This window comes from Cololabis saira, chromosome 13, assembly GCF_033807715.1.
Source record: "Cololabis saira isolate AMF1-May2022 chromosome 13, fColSai1.1, whole genome shotgun sequence".
NCBI classification, from domain to species: domain Eukaryota; kingdom Metazoa; phylum Chordata; class Actinopteri; order Beloniformes; family Belonidae; genus Cololabis; species Cololabis saira.
In genome coordinates this window covers 15,065,253-15,083,114 of record NC_084599.1, presented here as the reverse complement: position 1 = coordinate 15,083,114, position 17,862 = coordinate 15,065,253, and the positions used below count along the sequence as shown (strand labels likewise).

The 17,862-nt window shown below is 43.3% G+C and overlaps 1 protein-coding gene across 4 annotated transcripts; it reads right to left on the bottom strand.

The window, feature by feature from the left end:
- Positions 1-1,676: 1,676 nt before the first annotated feature.
- chd1l (chromodomain helicase DNA binding protein 1-like) lies at positions 1,677-17,745 on the bottom strand. 4 transcript variants are annotated; one of them, XM_061737065.1, is made up of 25 exons: positions 17,571-17,745; positions 17,237-17,349; positions 15,294-15,400; positions 15,094-15,205; positions 14,973-15,004; positions 14,721-14,802; positions 14,453-14,615; positions 13,447-13,602; positions 13,272-13,364; positions 13,062-13,158; positions 12,362-12,435; positions 12,098-12,208; positions 9,746-9,860; positions 7,623-7,776; positions 7,338-7,530; positions 7,100-7,245; positions 5,781-5,944; positions 4,728-4,921; positions 4,526-4,624; positions 4,313-4,395; positions 3,669-3,783; positions 3,067-3,175; positions 2,717-2,986; positions 2,473-2,557; positions 1,677-2,364 (listed from the first exon to the last, which is right to left on the bottom strand). In XM_061737065.1, exons 1-25 carry the CDS (start codon positions 17,662-17,664, stop codon positions 2,242-2,244), a joined length of 3,084 nt encoding a protein of 1,027 aa, XP_061593049.1. In that variant the 5' UTR covers positions 17,665-17,745; the 3' UTR covers positions 1,677-2,241. The 4 variants fall into 4 exon arrangements, with proteins under 4 accessions (XP_061593049.1, XP_061593050.1, XP_061593051.1 ...); XM_061737066.1 differs by having other exon boundaries at positions 1,677-2,361; XM_061737067.1 differs by having other exon boundaries at positions 4,313-4,383.
- Positions 17,746-17,862: the final 117 nt, after the last annotated feature.

The window sequence follows — 17,862 nt, the reverse complement described above, 5'->3', positions numbered from 1 at the left end:
ACTATTTGACTCGAACCTGAATTGAATTAGATGCATATTTTTAAATGCCATGAAGACATGGAAAGCAAATTATTATCCAGCAATTCACTTTAATACAAAATAACAACATGAACTGAATAAAATAAGTATCTTTCTTAAAACAGAAACATGTCCTACTTAACTTAAAATTGTATAAATTAATATAAAACAATAGAAAGAAAGCAGAACATCCATTCTTTAATAGTGCAATAACGAAAGTTCAAACAGAAAGTCTGTAGATCAGGGGTGTCGGACTCCAGTCCTCGAGGGCCGGTGTCCCTGCAGGTTTTAGATGTTTCCCTGCTTCATTGCACCATGATACAAGTGGCTGTGTCATCAACAGAACTATCCAGACTTTGATGACCATAGACATATATGTGTATATATATATACACATGTTATAATGTCATAATATAAATACATCATAATGTAATAATATATAAACATGTTATAATGTAATATATATATACATGTTATAAGGTAATAATATATGTATATATGTTATAATGTAAATATAAATATGACCAAGAATACTATAGAAATATTCATTTAATATAAATACCATGTCATAACTATCTGTTTCTTGTTATTTTCATACAAAAGTACGTTTTTCAATGTTTATAATTATTCACAAGTATGCAGTGTCATAACTACATCTCTGACGTTCATAACAAACCAAACTGTTTGAAAATCTGTTGAGAATTGAGCAAGTTAAGGTTGTTTAAGGCTAAGCAGTACATGCTCCATTGAACACAATGTTATGAGTGAGCGTCTCTCCTGTGGCAAGATGGCCGCCGGTGAACGACGCTGGAGACTCCGCCTTGAGTCATCTAGCCTTTATATATCATATATTATATGTCTATGTTGATGACAAGCTGGTGACGATGATTAATTAGAATCAGGTGTGTTAAAGCAGTGAAACATCTAAAACATGCAGGACACCGGCCCTTCTGGGATTCAGTTTGACACCTGTGCGTGTAGATAATTCGTAAACACAATTGTGCCTCAAAGGCCATGACTGTAGGCTACAGTTGTAATAAAACAGGAAAAAATGTCTTATGAACTCAACAGCTCAATGCCATTTTCCATTGGCATTTTTTGACTTTCACAGTAATACCGGACAAAGTGCATCCCATTTCAGATCAATACGGGACGCGTACTTTAGTTTCTAAATACGGGACGATTCAGTTTTTCAAGGGACGGTTGGCAGCCCTATGTGGACCAGAAGTCCCTCAAAGTCTTCTGAAGGTATTTCAGCATAAACTGGTGACGTCACCATGGCTTGCTTGTATCATTCATTGCATGCAACACCTCACACCAACACCTGAGGAAGGTTCTGTTCACAGGGGTCAATACTATGCTATTCAATTTACAATCAGACTTTTTCAGACTCTAGCAGCCACGTGCATAATAAGGTAAATAAGGTGTTTTATTTTAGTTTTTGATTCAGTAGCAACTTCAAACACTCCTATATATGCTCACAAGCACAGAACAGATATTTTTCTCCGTAATATATATATATCCTTTACAGCTATGGGGTGAAGCAGGACAGGGTTAAGATTAGGTGTGTGTGTGAACGTATAAGAGCTGAATATCTTCCAGCACATGCTGGTCACTCAGACCTTGATTAGTAACAACAGACAGGCCACACAGGAGGAAACATGTAAACGTTTTATTATGGCTGGGCTGCCAGTGGGGCAAGTCTGCACATTTTATTTGACTGTGCACCATCATTAACCAATATTTTTGATGGTTCTCTTCATACATAACATACCCCTAAAATTAATGTTTGTGCCCTCTTGAAATTCTCTGAAACATTCTCAAATAATCAATTGCCACTGATTAGTTACATCATCATAAACCATTTCGGCTTAATCCCTCTTGGAGGGGTCACCACAGTCGATCACAGTCCGCACATCGATTTGGCCCAGTTTTATGCCGGATGCCCTTCCTGCCGCGAGCAGGGGGAGGCGCGCCCACAAACACACCTGACACACGTGTTTCAGATCAGCTGCATCATTAAACTGTGACCGAGCACAAAGCATCAACACTGGCCTCCAACACCGCAGTGTGAATATTGTTTCTGTATTAGCTGCTTATTCCACTTCACATATAAAACCATAATTAACAGTTTTTAATTTATAATTTAGTGTTTGTCCAGCAGCCTCACAAGATCATCCAGGCTTAGGACATAACAAAGTTGTGTCCTTGTGCTCTGGGGTTTCAGAGCTGATGCAGGAACGGTGCAGAGTCCACTCTCTGCTGTCTGGAGAAGCAGGACTCCAGCCACGCCTTCTGCACAGGAACAGCCTCGCCGTACCGACGCACCACATCCTGCAGCTCCTGCTTCACACACACCATTCAGTCATATTTAAAAGTTATGTTTTGTGCTTTCGTCCTGAACAAATGGATGTACGTCAGATTTAAAGAAGGCAACCTCGGCGAGATACACACCTTTGTGTGGATGTGGTTGTCCACTTCTGCCACGATGTGGGTAACGTTTGCACTCATGATGTCCTCCTCCTCTCCATCATATGTGCACATCAGCTAAGGAGCTGTGAGTCTAACACTTTCACTGTTAAGAGCTTTTAAGATGCTCCACCTCCCTCTCCCACACAAGAACCCACAAACAGAAGCCGGTGCTTACACCTTCATGACTGTTCATAAAGAGTTAAACAAGCAGCTGAAAGGATATGTGACGAGGTAGCGGCCCAGTCTTTTCTTCTCTGTTGCAGGAAGGTTGTAGAAAAACACAGAAACTCCCTTCATGAAACTGGGGAGCTCTGCAGGGCCCCTGGTCTGGAGCAGAGCCGAGGGGCCCGCCGCTTTGTCCTCATCCTCACCCGACGCCTCATCTGACGCCTCACCTGACTTCAGCAGCGCTGGAACAGGAGCTGCCGCAGATGCAGTTACAGGCGTCGATGTCTGAGGCGTAGCTGCGTTCTTGACATGTCTGCTGTGATAGTATCTTCAAGGCATGTTAAGAAAAAATTACTTCAACTTATGCCGCCGCTTCATATGAACTCAATAACCGAGTTGTCAGGATACATGAAGGTAGCGACGCCTCTGGAAGACAGATGTTTCCTGATGAGCCTCTCAGTGCCGTACCAGTTGAAACCTTTGGTGGAGTGGCCGATGCGAGGAAGATGAACACTTGCTGGCAAATATACAAAGACAAAACAGTAACTGTCAGCAATGGATTAACAGTTAACAGCTTTTAAGATAAGTTAGGGCCACAGTGTGAAAGGTGGCGTAGTTTTACGTGACTAACAGGAAACATTGTGAGGTGAAGCAGGTTACTTTATTGCAAACTAATCAGTTCATCTGCAAAAATGGAAAGAGGAAATTTGAATGTTACCCGCGCTGCTAGAAATAGTATCTGCGAGACTTTATCAGTGCGCAAACGCATGAAGATAACAAGCAACATGTTCCGTGTTTGCTGCACAACCTGTCAATCATCGTATTTATTTCAGCTCAATGCTGCCCGGTCTGTTTTTCTGCTGTCAGTCATCTTTAATTACTCCCTTTATTGTGGTTTGGCACAGGTGTTCTTTAAAATATTCTATATATTTCAAGCTCACCACCAGATGACTTGGGGGGAATAATTGTGTTTATGAGAAATGAATTAAATATTCAGAGCTTTCATATACCTTTGCATTTCTTTGCTGCCACATAGATCTTCTTCAGACCTTCATCCAGAGCGGTTAGAAAGATCCCGGACAGGTTGTTGCTCCTGTCTCTCTGCTGGGCCACGATCAGCGCCAACTGAGGTGACAGGAAAGAAAATGAAGCAGATTAAGATGTAATCTGATCACTTGCAGCTTTCTCGGCTGCTGCTCAGCAACACCTTTCTGTTCTGCCACAGCCCACTATCCCAGCAAAGGTGTATGACCTTTTCTGTCTGTTACTACTGCGAAGAAGCAGCAGATATTATGAAAGAGGAACGCATTCCAGAGAGGAGAGTCATGTGTCTCTTATACAGAGGTGGGCAATCCTGGTCCTCGAGGGCTGGTATCCTGCAGGATTTAGATGTTTCCCTGCAGGATTTAGATGTTTCCCTGCAGGATTTAGATGTTTCCCTGCAGGATTTAGAGGTTTCCCTGCAGGATTTAGATGTTTCCCTGCAGGATTTAGATGTTTCCCTGCTCCATTGCATCATGATACAAGTGATTAATTAGAATCAGGTGTGTTAAAGCAGGGAAACATCTAAAACATGCAGAACACCGGCCCTCATGGACAAGGATTGCCCACCCCTGGTTTTATGCAACGTAGATTTCAGGTGAGTAGAACCTACTTGATCTTGGCCATCAAGTCTGGATTGTTTGTCATCAATGGGGAAGAGCAGCACTTTTCCAAGGTCCAAATCTGAAAGAAATACTTTTAATTGGCCAATTATATCCTTCAATAGGCAGAACAGATTGTTGTGCTTAACTATATCCTTAAATAGGCGGAACAGATTGTTGTGCTTAACTAAACAACTGATAATACCACTTATGAATAATCCTACCTTTCATCTTGCCAGCCAGCTCGTACTGTTTCCGCGGTTCACCTGATCTCACCTCCAGGGCTGTGAAAAGGCCTCCTCTGCCCCACTTTCCTGAGTCATCTAGGCAGAAATCATTATTTTGATGCTTAACTGTGCACAAGAGACAGTTTTATCAGTCAGCCAAGCAAAGTAGCCTGTTGCCTTGGTTACACAGCACGCTTACCAACACAGTGGACAATGATAGCATCTTCCTGGGCAGCGTGTGGGTGAGTAACATCCCCCAGAACGTAGTGGATATCCATGCTGTTTGAGTCTGCTGAGCATACGCTGCTGTCATCTTCCTCTTCCTCCTCTTCTTCACTGTCTACAGCCAGCAGGCAGCGTGACTTGTAGCCGCAAGATTCCCACCATGCCATTCTGCATGATAAACAAACCATGGGTATATATATGCGTGGGCCGCCGCAAGGGGTGTGCGAACCGTGCGACCGCACGGGGCCTCGCGCCCCAAGGGGCCTCGCGCTATGGGCCTTTTTTTTTTTTCCCCCCAAAAAAAATTTTTTTTCCAATTTTTTGTTTTTTTTTCGTTTTTTCCCTTATAAATATCAACAGTCACATTCCATTACAGACCTAAATGTGTACTAGTCTGTGCATATCAATAAATATATGTGCAATGATGCGCGTGTCTGTTGTTCAATACAACTGATCAGACCAAGCGCAGACACAAGCTAGTCTGATCCAGACGGTGGAGTTGGAACAAACTGTCACACAATGTTGAGAGAACGAGACAGATTCAGGAAATTTCCATCAGGGGATGAAAAATTTTTAAAAAATAAAGAAAATGGAAGAGTTTAATGCCTCTCTGAAAGGCTTGTTTGAAAAATTTGTTACAAAAATCACCGATCCGACCGGGTCTCAAGCTCGAGGCAAGAGATGATGATGAGGCAAGGGAAGGTATCCAGTATTTTGCTAATTGGAGAGTTAAAATTGCGCATATAGACACCCGATACGACCCGAAAAACCAAAAAAAATTTGCACGCGCGTGAGCGTAGCAAGCACGCGAGGGCCCCTCCCGGCCATTTCGCACAGGGCCTCGCAAATCTCCCAGGCGGCTCTGTATATATATATATATATATATATATATATATATATATATATATATATATATATATATATATATATACATACATACATACATACATACATACATACATACATAATCCACAGAGTTCACAAGTGAGAAAGGAAAAAAGTATGTTGACAGAAAAAAAGAGCTTACTTCTTCTTGTGCTTTTGCTCTTGCTGCTTCTTCTTCAGGTCCTCCTTCATCTTGGCTCTTTTTGCTGCAGCTTCTTCCCTCCTTTGCCGCCTGTGCTCCAAATCTGCTTGAGTCAGAGGTTTCCTTTTCCTTCCTGGAATCCCAAGTCCTAGTGAAAGTGAAACCTGGTGGGGAAAAAAAGAGAATATCACAGGTATAACAGCGCCACAAGAGCCCTTGAACCTCCCTTTGCAATCCCTTTATCATGCTGCATCTCATGCTTCGTGGAGGTTTGGTTTTTTGTGCAGTTGTGTGCCGATTTATCAATATGTGCCTACACTTTAAAGATGGATTTTTTTTTTTTTTTAAAGAACCTGGGGTATGTTGATCGGCGGTCACCACTCGCTATGAATAAACACCTCAAATGTGTGAGCTCACGTGTTCTGACCTAATATCTACATATCTAAATGTAGTAGAGGAGTTTGTGAGGAAGGGCTCAGAGACAGAGAGGTTGGGGGAGAAGCTACAGCCAACAAGAGGACAAGAACGGGCATGAAGAGGCACAGGAGGAGCAAAACTAGAAGAGGAATGAGACCAGCTTATAGGAAACAAGATGGAAAGCATTACACACAACTATAGTCTGCCAACACTCGGAAGAAATAACCTGAAGAGCTTGTTTCTGCCAGACACCCATTGTGAAAATGTATAGGGAGTTGGCTCATATTTCTCTATACTTAGTATAGGCACTTAGCTTGGAGACTGTACAGACAATTATTTAAATGCATCCTGCTAAACCACCTGAATGTTTCTCTGCAGTATACTAAGACATTAATAACTTCATTTTGAAGCCAGCTGTGAGCAACAAAGATGCAAACTCCTCAAGGTTTAACCTCCCATATAGAGATGAAGAGTAATGGGGTGTTTTTCTTATCAATCAGGGAGAATCAAGCTGTTTTACTAGAAAAAATAGGGTTGGCGAGCAGAGATCACTACAAACAGGAACTAATGTCAACGTACATGACACCTGCACTAAGAGAACACCTGACAACGTCATGCATGGTGGAGATGAGGAGAAAGCTGCTACCCTTCAATAAATGAATAAATAAATATATAATTCTTCCTGCACAAATTCTGATAAGTATAATGATTAAAAGTTAACACTTAATAAACTTTTGTCTCACCAGTCAAGAATGAAAGAACACAAACAGAGTAGTAGTGAAGAACTGAGCATTTAAATACATTTCTTTAAGTGTATATCTTCAAATGGCACAAATAATATCATTCATATGATTAAATGTGAACTCAAACTTATTTAATAAGTGAATGGGACAGAATCTTACTCCGGCTTTGTGGCGTAGAGCTCGTCCCTCTCCCGCCGCTCTCTGAAACTCGCTCAGCCGCTCCTCCAGCAGACGATCAAAGCTCTTCTGGTCGTCAGCGCTCGGGTCTTTACTGTAGTCTTTCCCCTCGAAGAAGTACATGTGGTCTGAAGGACGAGATGGAACGATGTTAGAAGCAGCTCATCACCTCCAGGAGACTCGGTACGCTAAAGTCGATGTAAAAAAAAATAAGATATACTCTGCCCGTCTGAGTCAGACCCGGCCTCCTCCTCCTCCTCCTCTTCTTCTTCTTCGAGTGGTGAGAAATCCTCATCATCCACCCAGTGACCGTCAAGTGACGGGCCGAGGATCTTCTCCAGCTTTACTTCCTGTACCGAACTTTCATCTGATGACAGAAGCTTATCTATCCCAAACTTCAGGATCTCACTGAGCTGTAAGACAAATGAAGAGATATGTCTCATCATCTCTACAGGGTTTCAACTGAACTGGACACACAAACACAGGCGATTTTAAGCTCACAAACCTGCAGTCCCGCAGCAGCTGACTGAGCCTGATCCAGCAGAGAGAAGCGTCCTTCCTCAATAACAGCGTGAGTTAGCTGCAGCTTGGACGCAGCGCGGGAGTACATTATCTCCTCCACAGTGTCTCTCGCTAGCAGCCGAATCACTTTCACAGGCCTGTAATATGTCACAAACAAAGTTTAACGGGCTTGCTATTAATCTTCTACGAGGAAAGCACCAGAAAAACCAAGAATGAACATTTGACCAGCACAAACTGACACACATGGCCAAAGGAAAGACTTTCTTGTAGCTTTCTCATCTTAAAGTGTGAGTGAAGAAGTGGGACAGAGCGCTGCAGGTTTATTGATGATGCTATCGACGATACATTCAGAATTCAAGGCGACTCTTAAGCAGCATGTTTACCACGACATCGTACAAAGACTCATCTGGTTTGTGTTTAATGGGCATAATTCTTTGATTTCAGTCAGCCCCAACACAGCTCCAGCCTTCTGGCAGCTCTTTGAGCTGTAAGCAAGGTGAAGAGGTGCGTTTACACTGCCAGAACTTTTCATTGTAAGTTTATATGGACACCCTGTTTTTTTTTGTCTTTGTTTTTCTTTAACACAAGAATGATAACTTTTGTTTCCACTAAGGACTCCGATTCAGTGAAATTAAGTTTCTACAGTCCACCCCAGAGTGACAGCACCGCTGCACTAGAGTCTGATTAAATCTAGTTAAATAAAGGGAAAATTCAATCCAAATCATATTCATGTTCCACATTTACAGGTTTGCCATTCGTGCCTTAGAGCATAGCCACTAGGAAGAAACTAAAATCACTGGAGCTCCCCCTGCCGCGCAGATTAGTCTTCTTGTTGCTGACAAAAGCTGCATAAATATGACGTTAAATTTTAAAAACAGTAACAATTATTTCTGTGGCACAAATTAAAGCTAAACCTGAGATCAATGAGACTCCACCTGCCCCTTAAAGGAGCTTGAGGCTGTTTTTTTTATTTGCAAAATGTGCTGCAATTCGGTCCCGAATTTCCCGCGCTGTCCTGCGGATGTGACGTCACATGACGCTGCATGCACGTTCTCCCCGTTCTCCTGTGCCAGCTTCACTGTTGGCTGCAGTACCCCCAACGGCCGTCGTGGTGAAGGGTGGCGCTAGAGAGTCTCATTTCTTAAAAGGAGCCTCAAGCTCCTTTAAATGTTCAGGACTGAAAACCTCAACCCCAATCTGGGAAGAGTCCCTAAAAGACCCTTATTTCTAGAAAATGTTCCTGTGAACAAAATGCAGCTAAAGTTCACAGAGCTCTGTTTGTAAGGGCTAACTGAGGCTGTAACCTGTCTGCAGGTTACCAGCTTGCAGTCACTTCCCCTCAGCAATCGTATCCGCCTGCAGACGCGGTTTTGAAGATGTGCAGACCTTTGAGGATCTCCTCAGTCCCCTTTATCTCACGTGCGTGACAATAACGGACGAGCGAGACACCGGAGTGAAGAGGAGGCAGTAAGAGTGTGCAGCAGGTTTTGTCAGAAACATACAGTAACTGCTGCTTTGGTCTGTAGATGTCATCAGTGCCAATCTGCAATCTAGAGAACGGTGGCGGTGGAAAAACGTCTGAAGGTGTGAACATGTTCAGCTGTTACAACAACCCTTTTAAGAGAAGTGACAGATAGCAACCCACTGGATATCCACCCTCTCACCCTCCTACGCTAGAACCACAACACACCAGAGCTTCTCCTTAGAGCTGAAGCCTGTTTGCCCGTTTTAGGCTACGAGAAACACATCGGGGCAACTTGACTGACTTATTTAAGGATGATGTACTTGGTGAGCACATGCGAAGGGCTTATTCTAAGGTAACAAAGCTTCTTCTCTTCATCACATTCAACACGAAGGAAACACAGTCTGGAGAATCAAAGGTTTTCCTCCAACACATCCTGCAAACTAGAAACAAGCCTAATGGCATCAGCCGCTCTGTGTTATTAAACGTCTTGCAAGTGAGAGTGACATGCACCTGTATTTGAAAACAGGGCGGGAAAGTGAGATCTGATCATTTAAGAGGCCTTTGGACAAATCTTAAAGTGAGGTGTGAACACACGTGGTGAGCACTTGCAAGCGTCCGCATGGGTTACATGTTCACTTCACCTGTTCTGACCGATCCGATGGCAGCGCGCCGCAGCCTGCAAGTCATTTTGAGGGTTGAAGTCACTGTCCACAAAAATGACAGTGTCAGCTGCTGTTAGGTTCATGCCCACTCCCCCTGCAAAGACACCGCGTTGTTAACTCTTCATTCAAGCAGTAATCAAGTCTTTAGTTGTGCCTGTGTAGTATTAGTGTTTACAGGTTAAAATAAGCATCTATCGGACGTATAATATGTGGATACGGTTTCTTTTACACTGCTTTCACACCATGCATAAAGAGAAAAGCTGCAGGTCTCATTCGCACCAGTGTTTGATTTTTTGGCGGCTCTTATCTGTGAAGGATCAGCACCCTTTCCTCTCTCTGCTAGTTCTCTGAACTCCGCTGCAGACGCAGATGTACAGAAAGCCTCACCCACAGAACACAGGGTTTCGGTCTTATCAGTAAACTTGGTGCTGTTAACTAGATGCAAATCATCAACCACAGCAATTTAACCTTTATGAACTATTTATTGTACATAACCAAGGTAGCTGAAAAAAAAGGGAACCTATAGGGCATTTGTATCAGGCCGTCGTTTCTTAAATGGACCTACCAGTAAGCACTTAGCTCACTGTGCCCTACAGCGGTGTGCCTGATAACTATCTACCCAACCGCTCTCTTCATCGCAGAGATGGTCCAGTTTGCAGAACTTAAACTCACTCACTCATCTCACTCATCTTCTCCCGCTTATCCGTTACCGGGTTGCGGGGGCAGCAGTCTCAGCAGGGATGCCCAGACTTCCTTCGCCCCAGACACTTCCTCCAGCTCTTCCGGGGGGAGTCCGAGGCGTTCCCAGGCCAGCCGAGAGACATAGTCTCTCGGCTGGCCTGGGTCTTCCCCGGGGTCTCCTCCCGGTGGGACATGCCTGGAACACCTCCCTAAGGAGGAGGGACATGCCTGGAACATCTCCCTAGGGAGGAGGGACATGCCTGGAACACCTCCCTAGGGAGGAGGGACATGCCTGGAACACCTCCCTAGGGAGGCGTCCAGGAGGATCCGGTACAGATGTCCAAGCCACCTCAGCTGACTCCTCTCAATGTGGAGGAGTAGCAGCTCGACTCCGAGCTCCTCCCGGGTGACCGAACTCCTCACCCTATCTCTAAGGGAGTGTCCAGCCACCCTGCGGAGGAAACTCATCTCGGCCGCTTGTATCCGCGATCTTGTCCTTTCGGTCACTACCCAAAGTTCATGATCATAGGTGAGGGTAGGGGCGTAGATTGACCGGTAAATCGAGAGCTTTGCCTTTGGACTCAGCTCCTTCTTCACCACGACGGTCCAGTACATCGACCGCATAACTGCGGACGCTGCACCGATCCGCCTGTCAATCTCCCGCTCCATCGTTCCCTCACTCGTGAACAAGATCCCGAGATACTTAAACTCCTCCACCTGAGGCAGGACTTCTCCACCCACCCGGAGAAGGCATGCCACCCTTTTCCGGTCGAGAACCATGGCCTCGGTCTTGGAGGTGCTGATTCTCATCCCTGCCGCGTCGCACTCGGCCTCAAACCGCCCCAGCACATGCTGGAGGTCCCGGTCTGACGAAGCCAACAGGACAACATCATCTGCAAAAAGCAGAGATGAAATCCTGAGGTCCCCAAACCGGATCCCCTCCGGCCCCTGGCTGCGCCTAGAAATCCTGTCCATAAAAATTATGAACAGGACCGGTGACAAAGGGCAGCCCTGCCAGAGTCCAACATGCACCGGGAACAAGTCTGATCTACTGCCGGCAATGCGAACCAGACTCCTGCTTCGATCATACAGAGACCGGACAGCCCTTAGTAGAGGGCCCCGGACTCCATACTCACTCAGCACCCCCCACAGAATGGCACGAGGGACACGGTCAAATGCCTTCTCCAGATCCACAAAACACATGTGGACTGGTTGGGCAAATTCCCATGAACCCTCGAGCACCCTGCGGAGGGTATAGAGCTGGTCCAGAACTTAAACTGCGGAGGAATATTGAGGAGATGAAGGAGAAGTGGGTTAAAGTTGTGAAGAATTCAGCCTGTGTACGTTTGTGGTTTCACACCTAAGCAGTTTGGTTATTCTGAAAACCAAAACCAACTACACCCCAAACATTTGAGGGAAAAGAACCAGAGAATACTACTCCTATCACTGAGTTTTCAATACCTCATTTTATATACCTGGTTGGATTAAACACATCTTTTTCTGCAACGTACCAAACTCAGAATAGATACATTTCTCTGCCTTTAGGTTCATTTTCTATACTTGCTTTCTGATTTTATAAATAACATAAGATGTTTTTTCATTTAGTATTATTTCTTCTTCTTCTACCATCAAGCAGCAGTTTTCGGTCACCTGCTTTGGTGCTGAGAAGAAAGACAAAGATGTCCTTGCTGCTGAAGTTCTTCACTGCTAGATTTCGTTCTTCTCCTCGGACAGACCCATCCAGACGTTCATAGCTATAACCTGAAAAAGAAAGCTTCATTTAAGTTTATCAAAAGTCGAGCATAAAATTTAAGAACAAAGTACGCATGAACCTAAAAAGAATAATTAAATTAAATCCTGTTATTTGACTGTAAGGATGCTGCAGCTCAGTGGGAGGAGTTTACTCTCATTCACCTCTGTGCTCCATGTAGTCCTGAAGAATATCCAGCATCCTCGTCATCTGGGAGAAGAGCAGGACTCTGTGGCCGCTTAACTCCGAGAAAGAAAATTTAAAAAAAAAGCCTTGAGTTACTGTGAACATGCTTTTATTTAAATGTGCATATCTATACAAATGTGACACAAAGACCTTTGTGGTTGTACCAATATTGTCCTAAAACACCAGGACAAAGGTCAAAGGTCTGCATATCTTAACAGGACTGCCTGACAGCAGTCCTGTGCTGCAAAACACAAGTATCCTATAATTTGTCACTGAAGATGCCAACGGACTGAGATAAATCTTTGCATTTTTCTTCTTCTGACCTCAGTTATGTCGTGCCGTACAGTTACTTACGACATTTCAAAGAAAGATTTTATTGTCTTCAGCAACACTTCTGTAGAAATACAATAAAAATCTGAACTTGACAGTTACAAACACTTACACTTACTTTTACTTTATGTAAATGTAGCAGCTATTTAGAGGTCGCCAAAGAGTTGTCACCCAGTATGGGTAAATAAATAATTCACACCCAAATACAAAACCACAGGATTTGCACGCTCACATTTTCACATATGCTACCCAGGACCATCAAGAGCACGGTGAGTGTAGATAAAGCTGCCCCGGTGGGAATTGTTCCTAAGTGCCACCAGGGGGGGCCAGATAATCAGCTTCACCAACCCTTTCTGCAGAAAGCCCAGCATGCTGTCCAGAAGGCAAAGTTTTCCACTGGCTTCAATGAGATGCTCTCCCATCTCAAAGGGCTCTGGTTCCACTCCTGGAGAGGAAATAGAAGAAAAAGAGACTCAAGCATTCACCTTTACACCTTATTCCACAGCAACAAATAATCCAAACCCCGCTTTCATCCACTTTTCACTGAGGGCGTCTCACCATTAAACAGGTACGGGTGGTCAACACACTTTCTAAGGTTCATCAAGATGTTCAACAGCCGGTTCTTGCTGCCTTGCTCATTTCCAAAAACATCTGTAGGTTTCACAAGTAGTTGTGAGTTAAGGACGACTTCTGTCTCCCAAATACCAGCATTCTGTAAATGTGCAAGTCCCACCGAGATCCTTCATCAGAACTGCTTTGTAGTATTTCTTCTGCAGAGCCGACATGCCGTGGTACACCAGCAGCTCCGTCTTCTTGGGCAGATCCACAGCCACCTCCGACTTAACTCGGCGGAGCAGGAAAGGCTCCAAGACGTTCTGCAGCTCAGCAGCTGGAATCAGACAGAAAAATACAGAAAAATCCAGTTCTTTTTTGTTTTATTTAACAGTAGATTTCATGTATCACTTTTTTAATTTATATGTTCCACCAGAGCCGTCTGGGAGATTTTCAAGGCCCTGTGCGAAATGGCGGGGGGGGGCCCTCGAAATTTTTGGGTTTTTCTGGTCGGATTGAGTGTCTATATGTGCAATTTTAACTCTCCAATTAGCAAAATACTGGATACCTTCCCCTGCCTCATCATCATCTCTTGCCTCGACGCGGGGCCCCACGGCTGCTTGAGACCCGGTCGGATCGGTGATTTTTGTAACAAATTTATCAAACGAGCCTTTCAGAGAGGCATTAAACTCTTCCATTTTCTTTAGTTTTTTTCTTTTTTCATCCCCTGATGGAAATTTCCTGAATCTGTCTCGTTCTCTCGACATTGTGTGACAGTTTGTTCCAACTCCACCGTCTGGATCAGAGCAGCTTGTGTCTGCGCTTGGTCTGATCAGTTGTGTTGAACAACAGACACGCGTCATCATTGCACATATATTTATTGATATGCACAGACTAGTACATATTTAGGTCTGTAATGGAACGTGTCTGTTGATATTTATAAGGGAAAAAACAAAAAACAAAAACGAAAAAATAAATAAATAAATAAATAAAAAAAAAAACGGCCAATAGCGCGAGGCCCCTTGGGGCGCGAGGCCCCGTGCGGTCGAACGGTTCGCACACCCCTTGCGGCGGCCCTGTGTTCCACCTTCTCATCCTCCAAGATGTTTACTTGAATGATAACACGTACATCAACATATAAAAAAAACACGACTGAATAAATATCTAAACTTTGTTTCATGACATACCGAGAGCGGGTTGACTTTGTACGTTGGAGTAAGTGTCGACGAAGCGGTCCACGTCCCCCGCTGCAAAGATGCTGGGCTGAATGAAGCTCAGCAGGGAGTAAAGCTCCTGCAGGTTGTTCTGAATGGGAGTGCCAGTTAGCAGGACTCTGAACCCGACTGAGAACTGCACAAGAAACATGCAAGCAACCTTAACCGAGAGTTCAAGGGAAAAGAGCATGAAGATGAAGAAACTAGTATGTGACAACCAAAACAAGGAGCAGCTCGGTACCTCTGTCAGGGTTTCGTGCAATAGCGACTTCAGATTTTTCAGCCTGTGAGCTTCGTCGACCACAAGCACCTTCCATTTCCACCTGGAGCAGAGTGATTAGGTGCTGATTACACACAAACTGATCAAGATATATGATGTTCATCAAGTTCATTATCTAATTACTAAATAGCTAATCACATACAAGTGGGCAGGTGTTTATGGCAACATTTCCCTAATATTCAGAGTCTGTGGTGTGATTTTCATCCCACTCACCTTTTCAAGAAAAAAGCATCTTTGAGGCAGAGCTGGAAATGACACAAATGAATAAAAAATAAACAGCCATGATCATTTCAACTCGGATGGAAACTTAGGAATATCCTGTATGCCGACACACCTCATATGTGGTGAGCAGAACCTGGACGTGCTGTGTGTTTGTCTCCCTCTGAATCTCAGCTCGTCTCCCTTTGTCTCCTTTGTAGCACAGCACAGTCAGAGAAGGAGCAACGCTGGAGCCAAAATACAACAAGAACAGCTTACAGACAGAGAATTACGTAACGAAAGCACATGTGGATTCATAGATGAACATTAACGTACCTTTCCAGCTCCTTTCTCCAATTCTCCAGGACAGAGAGCGGGCTCAGCACCAGGAACGGACCCTTGACCCCGAGAGCTCCTGACATGTGCACCAGCAGAGAGATGGTCTAAAGGGAACAGTGGCGATAAGCACGCATCTATAAATCAATGTCATGTTTTCATCCACTTCATTACAACTACAATAGAAACAACTGCATCATATCTTTATCGTTAATCTAACAACAGTTTCTTAAATCATGTAATGACAACATACATATTTCTTATGCTAAAGTTAGGTCCAAAATGATCTGGAGAATGACAGAGTTTGTCTCTATACACCATGACGAGGAATTTGAAATAAAGCAGTCAAGATGTGATCAAAGTGCAGACTTTCAGCTTTACTTTAAAACGTTCCACAAAAACATGTATATTACCACTTAAGACCTGAAGCCATCTTCAGCAGTGTAACTCAAATAGCTGAAGAGCTTTTCTTAACAAAGGTTCTGGGCGTGCTGTACGGACACTTGGGTCAGACTGTCATCTTTAAAGCTCAGGTTCAGGCTGATGGAGGTCAGTACAGAGATTGTGGTTAAACGTCGTCATGCTTGGCTGGAAGGTATTATCAGATCCTCGGGCGTCCTCAGAGTCCAGAACTTTTAACATTGCTAAAATAGTATTTAAAGCAAAAGGAACATGAGGCTACTCATGAGAAAGCTTTTGTTAGACGGGCAGGACTCTGTACAATCCCTGCATGAGTGTTGTTTCCAGAATACACATTGGTGATGTATTTGTTGTTCATACCGTTTAATTTCTGTAAATTGCAATGCAGCATATGCAGCTATGGCCCCCGTGACAATTAGAAAACTATATAGAGATCCAACAAATCCATTATTCCTTCAGTTACAATTGTTGAAATTTCATGAATTAGTAGATTATAGTATTCTGCAAATTATGTTTAAAGCTTATAATAAAACTTTACCAATCAACGGCGGCTATTTTATTTTAGTTTTTTGTTTACTTTGTTGTTGTTTTTTAATTGATTTCTTGGCAAAAAGGGGCAGATTAAATAAGATTCTTCTCCTTTCTGCTCCCTTTCATTCACAATTTAGGAATGTTTGTGTTTATATTGGATTGTTTGTGGTTTTATTTTATCAATGAATGAAATAAAGAATTAAAAAAAATGATTAAGTATATTTTATCTTATAAAGTGATGGCTGACACACAGACACACACAGAGGTGTCAAGTAACCAAGTACAAATACTTCGTTACCTTACTTAAGTAGAAATTTTGGTTATATATACTTCACTGGAATAATTATTTTTCAGACGACTTTTTACTTTTACTCCTTACATTTTCACGCAATTATCTGTACTTTTTACTCCTTACATTTTAAAAACAGCCTCGTTACTCTATTTCATTTCGGCCTTTAAAAAAAAAAAACTATCCAGTTAAATTGCTCCATCCGGATAGAGTGAATTTGGTTGTGGTTGTTTCAGATGTTCTTGTCCAGTTTTTTTCTTACATCCGTTCCCTCAGATTCCTGCAACTAAACTTGGATGTACATTCCAATAAAGGTTAGGATAAATGATAACATGCCTCTGAAGTATGTTTTTGCACCATTACAATACTTATAGGCAACTAGTCATATCTCCTGCTCTCTGAAACACATGTTAATGCTCAATAGTACACATATATGGTTCTTTAATACGTATATTTGCATTATACTAAGACGCATTCATTTTCAATGGCCTTTGTCCTTAATGGCTTTTTCCCCCTTACATTACTTTTACTTTTATACTTTAAGTAGTTTTGAAACCAGTACTTTTATACTTTTACTTGAGTAAAAAACTTGAGTTGATACTTCAACTTCTACAGGAGTATTTTTAAACTCTAGTATCTATACTTCTACCTGAGTAATGAATGTGAATACTGAAGACACCTCTGGACACACACACACACACACCTGGCAGGTTTTGCCCAGACCCATCTCATCTCCTAGGATACATCCCTGCTGGTTGTTGAGACACTGGATCAACCACTGCACCCCGTCCAGCTGGTAGTCCCTCAGCTGGATCCCTGGAGGATAAAACAACACATCACTGCTGGGACTCCATCAAACGCTCATTATTACATCAATTACATCAATGATATACATGTTTATTGGGTGGCAATATGGTCAAACCGTGAAAAACACGCACATTAAGGCCATCTAACATCTTTAGTTGGGCTTATTTACGTATGAATGAGTAAACACGGGGGAGTTTACTTCAGTGGACCGAGTCAGATTGTGTTCATACCTCTCAAACCCCACTTCTGCACGTCGCCCTGAACAACGGCCGTCTTCTTCTTCTCTGCTATGCTGCTTTTTATCTTTCTCAGAAAGTCAGTCATGCTTCCAGACAGAAAGGATCAGTGTGGTACAAAAGTTACTCCGGTGAAGCCGCGCAGAGACGAGAGAGCAGAGACTTCCTGTGTTCCTGTGTTGTGGTCACGTGACCGCGCTCTGGGAAAGGCGCGCTCCCTCCTGCGCTGGTGTGTGCGGCGTTAGGTTTGTTTATAATAAATATCTGCCATCATAATGTAGTCTAC